General features: G+C 44.5%; 1 protein-coding gene across 1 annotated transcript in view; it reads left to right on the top strand.

The window, feature by feature from the left end:
* The first annotated feature begins 3,606 nt into the window (after positions 1-3,606).
* The window catches only part of ADAMTS4 (ADAM metallopeptidase with thrombospondin type 1 motif 4), a 40,193-nt gene continuing 33,735 nt past the window's right edge, over positions 3,607-10,064 (top strand). The window contains exon 1 of the mRNA XM_068252265.1: positions 3,607-4,276. Within this exon, the coding sequence (XP_068108366.1) occupies positions 3,638-4,276 (639 nt within the window). The 5' untranslated portion in view covers positions 3,607-3,637. The remainder of the gene's footprint in view (positions 4,277-10,064) is intronic.

The raw sequence follows: 10,064 nt of genomic DNA, 5'->3' as shown, positions 1-10,064 counted from the left end.
CATTTGCGCACGATGGGCGCGCAAATGTCCGAATTATCGTGCGCAAACGTTAGTTATTGCGCGGGCATAAGACTTTGCACGTGCAAAGGTGCTATCAGTTAGCACTCTTTTGTGAATCAACCCTCTGATCTGTAGATAACAGATGCAGGACCCGGCCGAGGCGAGAGAGGCTCCAGCCTCAGGGCGCAGTGTAGTAGGTGGCGCACAACTCACTCAGCTATCATTCCCCTATTGTGTTTGAAGCAGAGAGAAGTAAGAATAGGGGATACATGGCAGTGTTGCTCAAGTCCAGTCTTATCAGCTGAACTGTACACACACCCGATTTGACGTGCAAATGACCGGACGTTCAAACGTCCAAACAACGGGTCATTTGCGAAAATCCGACGTGTGTATGTACCTTAAGTCTAATAGCAATCAGTGGGCCTGATTCACAAAGCGGTGATAACTCAGTTATCACGCCTAAAAGACTTTAGGCGTGATAACCTTTGCACCACACTGGTGAAAAGCCAGTTTAGGCGTGATAAGTTTAGGCATGCTAAGTTTAGATAAGTTTAGATCGCGCGCAAAATCCTGCACGCAAAGCAGCGCCATTAAACTCTATGCGAAGTGCACCAGACTTTGCTAGCGCAAAACTTTTGATCAGCTGTGCACTGCGGTGCTAACCCAGTTGGTGCTTAAACTTATCTCGCCTAAACTTATCACACCTAAACTTATCACGCCTAAACTTATCACACCTAAACTTATCACATCTAAACTGAGTTTAGGCGTGATAAAGGGGTTTTAACCAGCGTGCTAACTGTTAGCACCGCTTTGTGAATCAGGCCCAGTGAGTGATGGCTGGGGTGGGAGGGATGGAGGGGTGCACTTTGGCGTCTCAGGCTTGGGTGCTGGAGGACCTTGTCCCGCCTCTGAACAGATGTGTAGGTAATGTTGTCACACAGAGCAATGAGTGCTATATTGGAACATGTGCAGTTACACACACTATGTTACCTGGCTATGTATATTTTCCGGAGATGGCAGTTAAAGTGGATCTGAACTCTTGCACAGGACAGAAGGAAAACAGAGAACTGCACCCTGTATGTATTTAGAGAGTTTAGCCTGTCTAATCCCCCCTCATCTGTGACTAATCACAAGTGTAATTTGATATCTCAGCTGTTTCAGCTGGCTGCCTCAGCAGAGCAGCTAACTTGTAAACACAGGATGTTAACCCTATGTCTGCTTCCATGAAAGCAGGAAGTAGACACACTGCAGATTTATTGCAGGATTTGTATCAGCTGTAACAAAGATCTGTTTTTCTTTAAAGGTGATTATGCTGTTGCTTATCTTTTAGAGCAGAGAGGAAGTTCTGAGTTCAGGTCCGCTTTAAAGTTCATTTAGTAACGCGCATTTCGCAGGCCGGATCCTTGCGTTTCCAACATACAGAATGAAATTTGGGCAGATTAAAGCCTCTCGGGTTAAATAAACCTTGCGGTTTCCTTCTGTACAGAAAATAAATATAATATTGGAGTAACTGGTATTGACCGTGACTTCATTTTAATTACCGTTCGTGTGAATGTTTCTTATATAAGTAGAGGATGTTTGTTTTGCCCCAAAAGCAAGAAACCGCGTCTCGCGGCTGCAACCAGGGGAAGACAAGATAAAGAGGACCAGTCTGGTGATGTCACAGGACGGATATACCGGGGCCACGCTGGAGTCAAAGGCATCACCATCTGCGCAACCATACTATTCATTCTCTTATTGCATTTCCAAATTGTAATATTAATAGAGGGTGACTGTGGTCCGTGCAGAGACTGCTGGGAATGGGTCAGTGATCTCTGTACAGCGCTGTGGAATATGTCAGAGCTATATAAATGTATAATAATAATAGTGTGTGACTGTGGTGAGGACATTAGAGTGTAAGCTCCTCTGGTGCAGAGACTGATGGGAATGGATCAGTGATCTCTGTATAGTGCTGTGGAATATGTCAGAGCTATATAAATGTATAATAATAATAGTGTGTGACTGTGGTAAGGACATTAGAGTGTAAGCTCCTCTGGTGCAGAGACTGATGGGAATGGATCAGTGATCTCTGTACAGCGCTGGGGAATATGTCAGAGCTATATAAATGTATAATAATAATAGTGTGTGACTGTGGTGAGGACATTAGAGCATAAGCTCCTCTGGTGCAGAGACTGCTAGGAATGGATCAGTGATCTCTGTACAGCGCTGTGGAATATGTCAGAGCTATATAAATGTATAATAATAATAGTGTGTGACTGTGGTGAGGACATTAGAGTGTAAGCTCCTCTGGTACAGAGACTGATGGGAATGGATCAGTGATCTCTGTACAGCGCTGGGGAATATGTCAGAGCTATATAAATGTATAATAATAATAGTGTGTGACTGTGGTGAGGACATTAGAGTGTAAGCTCCTCTGGTGCACAGAGTGATGGGAATGGATCAGTGATCTCTGTACAGTGCAGTGGAATATGTCAGAGCTATATAAATGTATAATAATAATAATAATAATAATAGTGTGTGACTGTGGTGAGGACATTAGAGTGTAAGCTCCTCTGGTGCAGAGACTGATGGGAATGGATCAGTGATCTCTGTACAGTGCTTTAAAAAAACAAAACAAAGAAAAACCAAAAAAACCAAACAAACAAACAAAAAAACCACTCAGTTTATCTTTTGAATAGCAGCATTGCAGAAAACTAGGAATCAGAATTTAGAATTCGAGAGAGCGATTTACAGCAGCGCAGACAACGCGTACACCGAAACAGCTGTGTCAGAATTTGGCTTGCAGCCTCTTTGTTTCTGCAGTTGAACTTCATAAAATATCCCCGGCAAATTTAACCCCTTCCTTACACAATTTCCCATTTCCTCTGACAAATTTCCTTTTTACTCTTTGTTTGAAAGGAGGAGGATTTATATCCTGAGCTGTAAAAAAAAAGTTTGTGTTTCCCCATTTGCGTCTGAAGTTCATCAGTGTTTAGAGAAAGAGTGAAAAAAAAAAGTGGGCCAGCCCATCTCTGAGCAGTCACAGCAGCTGTTAAATACAGCACAGAGCAGCAGACCCATCAGTGAGTTCTTAGAACAAGAGCAAAGAGGAGGCAAGGGAGGGAGAAGCTGGAGTCAGCAAAGCCAACAAGGACTTCAAATTCTTTCCAAGAATTTTTCAAGCTAAGAAAACCAATTCGTGGATCAGGACTTTTGTTATCTGCTTCTTCTCTCGCAATCCTCAGACAGATTCTTTAGACCTTTTCTAAACATAAAAAGCAAGATTCTGTATTTTTTTTAAGCAGTTGCTTTTAGAATTATCATATATTTGTTATTTTATTATTATTATTTTTTAGAAATTACAGTTTTAAAGCTGTTTGTTAGTTGAGCTGCCAAGATGGACTTTGTGGTAGCTCCAAAACTTTTTTGAACTTTTCAAAGAGTTCTGAGACTCTTTTTTTTTATAATTTGGTCCTCATAGGATTCAGTTATTGTCTTGGTTTCAAGAATTTTTTACTTTTTAACTTTTTTGTTAAGTGACTGTTGCAGTTGTTTTACACCAAGTTTTTGGTCTTTTTTTATATTGTACTGAAAGATAATTCATTAATAAAAGTCACAAAAGTTTTCCTAAAGTTCTTAAAGGCAAGAGATTTAGAAGATGAGTTGTAGAGCGATGCTGTGCCTCTGTGTTGTTTCTGCCACTTGGATCCACGTGGTCCTGGCTTTTGGAGAGAAGTCCCAAGCCGGCTACAAGGAGGAAATCGTGTTTCCGGAAAGGCTGAATGCTAGCTTCCGCCAGCAGCAAGCAGACTGGACTGGAAATGATGGTGAGGGGACATCCTCAGAAGGCCACCTAGTTTTCCGATTTCGTGCTTTCGGGGAAGAAATAGTCCTAGATTTGGAGAGGGATCCAAGCTTCCTCTCCGAAGACCTGACGGTGCAGTACCTGGGCAGAAATGGGCAGTCGGACGCCAGCGGGCTCTCCGAATCTGGCAGCTACTTCACAGGATCCGTCAATTCCGACCCGGAATCTATCGCCGCCGTCAACTACAATGGCGCCTCTCTGCTTGGTGTGCTCCAGTTCAGGGGGTCCGAGTATCACATCCAGCCCTTGGAAGGCGGTGGACAGAACAGTGCCGAGGGTGTCGGGGCTCATGTCATCCGCAGGAAGGTCCCCGAGAAAGCCAACGGGCCCATGTGCAACGTGGGGCCTCAAGTTTCCATGCAGGTCACAGGAGAGGTCAACAACGAGAGTACTTACCGAAAGTACAAGATGTCAACTTCAAAAAGATCCAAGGTAAGACGACAAGTTTGAGCTAAAAGTCTGTGTTAAGATTTTGTTTGAAAGTTTTATACACTGCTTATTTAGAGTCTTCCTTGTCTATAAGAAAAAAAAATCAGTTGGCCAAAAAGAGGTACAAAAATATTGTTACAACAAAAATGAGTGCCAGCAAGTCTTGGCCAAATAGGGCTTTTACAACCCAGTCTTGTGTCCTAAACTGACTCAAAGTTTTGGGGCCCATCAGCCAACTCCTGGGTTTTAAATAGGTTGACGGAAAAATCAATTTTCATCTTCTGCCCTAGGTTGTACCCCACACAAAAATGTATGCATTTTGGCAGGGAATATTTCCAGCCAAGCCTAGGAAGGAAGGACTGGCATCTCAGTGGCTGGCAGCAGTGGGCTGGAGATCCCATCATTGTGGAATTTTGGCAGCAGAGTTTAGAAAAACTTTAAATGCTGAGTCAGCGGTTCTTGCACCGATCACTGCCAACCAGAGCGCTGTGGAAACATGCTCCCCTCACTAAGCTGGGTTCAAACTCCCCAGGGACCTCATTACCTACTCTCTGTCTAGTTAGTAAGGTCACCATGACTAATCTGACTAGTGATGGCTTCAAATAAAAAAGGGGTCACTTTAAATAGCAAAGGAATTGTTCAAAACTGAGCCTGTGTCCTTTAATAGGCCAAAAGGGGGTCCTAGTTCATAGTTCAGCTAGTTTAAAGTGGACCTGAACTTTTTGAACAGGACAGAAGAAAAAACATAGATAAATTGACGCTGTATGTATTTAGAGAGTTTAGCCTGTCTAATTCTCCCTCATCTGTGACTATTCACAACTGTAATTTGAACTCTCAGCTGTGTCAACTGGCTGCCTCAGCAGAGCAGCTAATTTGTATACACAGGATGTTAACTCTATGTCTGCGTCCATAAAAGCAGGAAGTAGACACACTGAAGATTTATTGCAGGATTTGTATCAACTGTAACAAAGGAATGTTTTTCTTTACACGTTATTATGCTGTTGATTATCTTTTAGAGGAGAGAGGAAGTTCTGAGTTCAGGTCCGCTTTAATGACCACCTCATCAGTGGTATCCTGTCATCATTTCAAAGGCTTAGTCCAATCACTTGTGATAAATCTTGCTTGGGTGGGTGGCAATGAGTTGAATTACCCTCTGGTCTCTCAGAAATGATGCTGGTGAGATCAGTTGCTTTGTGTTTCCACCGATGGTTAGTGGCCAAGGTGGCCTGTGCTGAGATTTGCAGTTTGGAGAACGCTCATTATGAGTTTTGACAGTAAAATACATTTTCACAACCTTTACAGACAGAGAAGCTTTGGAAACTCCTTTTGAATGAGGGTGGTTTAGTTTTGGGGAAGAATTTTTCCATTGCACTGCTGACTTCCTGTCTAGCTTTGGCACAGAATGACTGACTGACTACCGAGCCACATTTGAAGAAAACTTGTCCATCATCAAGTAATTTCGAGACATGCATGTGAATGTAATATGCCCGTTCTTAATCTCATCTCTATGCTTTGTTCATTTTGTAATAATGTATGGAGCTGAAAGTATTTGCTCATTAACTACACACTCTCTGCTTCCTGTCTAGCAGTTCTCTGCTGTGATTGCACTATTTGAAAACAATAGACTATGCCAGTGACCTGCAAACTTGGCTCACCAGCTGTTAAGGAACTACAAGTCCCACAATGCATTGCAGGAGTCTGACAGCCACAGTCGTGATTCATAAAGGCAAGTGCATTGTGGGACTTGTAGTGCGTTAACAGCTGCAGAGCCAAGTTTGCAGACTATGCCAAGGCTTAGCTGGGTACACACTAGAGATTACTGTTGCCCAACAGGGATTGGGAAACTCGGTCCTCCCTCGGGCAAAAGGTCGTAGCTGAGGCTGTACAGATAGGTTACTAGCGCTTCGTTCTGCCGCTAAAGAAGGGCTGGAGGGATGGTGTGTGGCGTAAGCCGTAACTGGAGGGGTAAGGAGAGAGAATAACAGTGTCAGGCAGACAGTGTTCGGCCGAGATGATCCAGATCTCTCGTTGACCCATTAGAGCGGGTCGGGGGCTTCTGTACACACACTAGTTTTTTGTATGAGTTGAAAGGACAACTATTACGGAGAATTTTAACTGCACACACACGTAAAATGCACTGTAGATTACTAAATTTCCTATGTTGCTGTCACTTACTTTAGGCAGTGGAAATCTGCCAGATCTGTCAGTCTCTGGACTAGTCCATCTCCCCATGGGGGATTCTCAGTTATTTTGTTATTTACAAAAGCACCTTTCTGAACTGCAATTGCTCAGTCCAACTGACGAAATAGTGTGCAAATTAGTAGGGAGACATTTTTGTTCAGATGCTTTCCAGTGAGTGTTTTTCAAGGAATAAAGGCGATAGTGAGACCCCCCCCTACCCCCGTGAGAAGATGGAGTACTCCAAAATCTGTCAGCATTTTACAACCTGCTGTAAGTGACGGCACCATAGGAAAAAGTAATATACAGTGCATTTTACTCCGGGAGAAATGTACATTTAACATGTGTGTATTTTAAGCTCTACAATCTTTCACGATAAACGTCTTTCAATCTCGTTTACAAGTGCTAACCTTACTAATCTTTATCTCAGCAGTTGGTTGCACTGCACTGCTAGGTACAGAAATGACAGCTAGGGCAAGAGGAACTGACAAAACTGAAAATGAAATTACACAGCAAGTTGCTACACGTGTGAATGTGACATCACTCATAAACATTACAGCGGTGACTCACAACGTGTCCTCAAAGCACGGCCAATCAGATGCCAATAATTCCAAGTTGATGTAAATATTATGCTAACTTTATGCAAATATATGCAGCTTGGAACTTCACAATTTACATACATTTGGCATCAGCTCAGAATGGGTCACAGTGTCTTCATTTTATTTGTACAATATTTTTATCTGTTATGGACTAGTCTCTGAAAGGAGCAGCAGTAGTTGACAGCAGGAGCAGAGGGGGCAGTGCTATGCTGAGCCAGATCATCCATTAGGCAACTAGGCAAGTGCTGAGGACCTGGTGGGTGCCAAGAGGATTGTCTGCCTCCTTCACAATGCCCCAATTTGGCGCCCAGAAATAGCCGATCGTAGAATATTGGGAAATTTACTTTTGCAGTGCTAATTCTGATAGCAGAATATTGGTAAATGATATCGGTAGATCATATCGATATTTTACTACACCTAACTGTGTTCTCACACAGAATACTCACTCTACCTATACCTAATGCTAACCAACCTCCCATCCGATGCCTAAACTTAAAGAGGAACTCCAGTGAAAAATAATGTAATAAAAAAGTACTTATTTTTTACAATAATTATGTATAAATGATTTAGTCAGTGTTTGCCCATTGTAAATTCTTTCCTCTCTGATTTACATTCTGACATTTATCACATGGTGACATTTTTACTGCTGGCAGGTGAGGTCACTGGAAGCAGATGCTGCTTGCTTTTTTGGCAGTTGAAAATAGCTGTAAACAGCTGTTGTTTCCCACAATGCAATGAGGTTCACAGACAGGAAACTGCCAGGACCATGGTCCTGACATCACACTGTGGGAGGGATTTCACCACAATATTAAAGTGGACCCAAATTAAAAATACAAGATTTCAGAAATAAAATCTATTTTCTAACTTATAATAATAAATAGCAACCCTTTTCAGCTGCATGATGACAAATATAAAATATTTTACATTTATTGGAGGAACCCCTCCCTTCCTTTCAAATTGCCGGGATTTTTCCAGGAAACTGGTGGAGTAGATGGTGTCCGGCAATGGAGGAATTGCTAACGGCTGCCCCCAGTATAACCCTAGCTATGAAAAGAGAAGGGTGAAAAGCATGCACTGAAATGATCATAGGCTTGAAGGAGTGTTTATTTATCTTTGCATGTGTCAGAGTGGTGCAACTAAATATTTTTAATTAAAAAAATGTTTGGTTTGGGTCCGCGTTAACCATACAGAGCCCCCTGATGATCTAGTTAAGAAAGGGAATAGATTTCGCATGTAAAAGGGGGTGTCAGCTACTGATGGGGATGAAGTTCATTTCTTGGTTCAGGGTTTCTCTTTAACTTCCCCCACTCCACGCCTAACTTTAACCGTTACCCCAATGCCTAACCTTAACCACCACCCCTCCACGCCTATCCTGACCTGTTCTCCCAATGTCTAACCCTAACCCCCCATGCCATATGTCCCCAATGCAAAGGTGTTGCAAAATATGGGAAATATTGGGTGCTGCACAAGCACCTGCTGTTTGTAACCCTGATTTCCACCCATGGCTGATATAAATATGGGTGTCTATGGCTGCGCCCGAACTTCTGAGGCACTCGGCACCCAAATGTCTTGCTTCCCCTTATTTGATTGGCTCAAATCCAAGCTGCTTCAAATGCATGATATCTACATGGAAAGCCCAATAAACATAATCTCATTGAGCATCTGCAGCGGTGTGTAAACAATGAACACACGCCAATATCCTGGGTAGTCTGAGGCTCCCGTCTACCCCATACTCACCTCCCAGCGTTTCCCAGGCTAGAGTCCCCCTTTAAGAGGGCCGGTGTGCCCCGTCCTCTGCATCTGCGGGTATAACATGAACACACGCCGATATCCTGGGGGGTCTGAGGCTCCCGTCTACCCCATACTCACAATGTTTCCCAGGCTAGAGTCCCCCTTTAAGAAGGCCTGGTGTGCCCCGTCCTCTGCATCTGTGGGTATAACATGAACACACGCCAATATCCTGGGGGGTCTGAGGCTCCCGTCTACCCCATACTCACAATGTTTCCCAGGCTAGAGTCCCCCTTTAAGAAGGCTGGTGTGCCCCGTCCTCTGCATCTGTGGGTATAACATGAACACACGCCAATATCCTGGGGGGTCTGAGGCTCCCGTCTACCCTATACTCACAATGTTTCCCAGGCTAGAGTCCCCCTTTAAGAAGGCTGGTGTGCCCCGTCCTCTGCATCTGTGGGTATAACATGAACACACGCCAATATCCTGGGGGGTCTGAGGCTCCCGTCTACCCCATACTCACAATGTTTCCCAGGCTAGAGTCCCCCTTTAAGAAGGCCTGGTGTGCCCCGTCCTCTGCATCTGTGGGTATAACATGAACACACGCCAATATCCTGGGGGGTCTGAGGCTCCCGTCTACCCCATACTCACAATGTTTCCCAGGCTAGAGTCCCCCTTTAAGAAGGCTGGTGTGCCCCGTCCTCTGCATCTGTGGGTATAACATGAACACACGCCAATATCCTGGGGGGTCTGAGGCTCCCGTCTACCCTATACTCACAATGTTTCCCAGGCTAGAGTCCCCCTTTAAGAAGGCTGGTGTGCCCCGTCCTCTGCATCTGTGGGTATAACATGAACACACGCCGATATCCTGGGGGGTCTGAGGCTCCCGTCTACCCCGTACTCACAATGTTTCCCAGGCTAGAGTCCCCCTTTAAGAAGGCTGGTGTGCCCCGTCCTCTGCATCTGTGGGTATAACATGAACACACGCCAATATCCTGGGGGGTCTGAGGCTCCCGTCTACCCCATACTCACCTCCCAGCATTTCCCAGGCTAGAGTCCCCCTTTAAGAAGGCCTGGTGTGCCCCATCCTCTGCATCTGCAGCGGTGTGTATAACATGAACACACGCCGATATCCTGGGGGGTCTGAGGCTCCCGTCTACCCCGTACTCACAATGTTTCCCAGGCTAGAGTCCCCCTTTAAGAAGGCTGGTGTGCCCCGTCCTCTGCATCTGTGGGTATAACATGAACACACGCCAATATCCTGGGGGGTCTGAGGCTCCCGTCTA

This window comes from Hyperolius riggenbachi, chromosome 9 (assembly GCF_040937935.1).
Source record: "Hyperolius riggenbachi isolate aHypRig1 chromosome 9, aHypRig1.pri, whole genome shotgun sequence".
NCBI classification, from domain to species: domain Eukaryota; kingdom Metazoa; phylum Chordata; class Amphibia; order Anura; family Hyperoliidae; genus Hyperolius; species Hyperolius riggenbachi.
The sequence above is the reverse complement of the archived record's forward strand: the minus strand, read 5'-3'. Positions and strand labels throughout refer to the sequence as shown.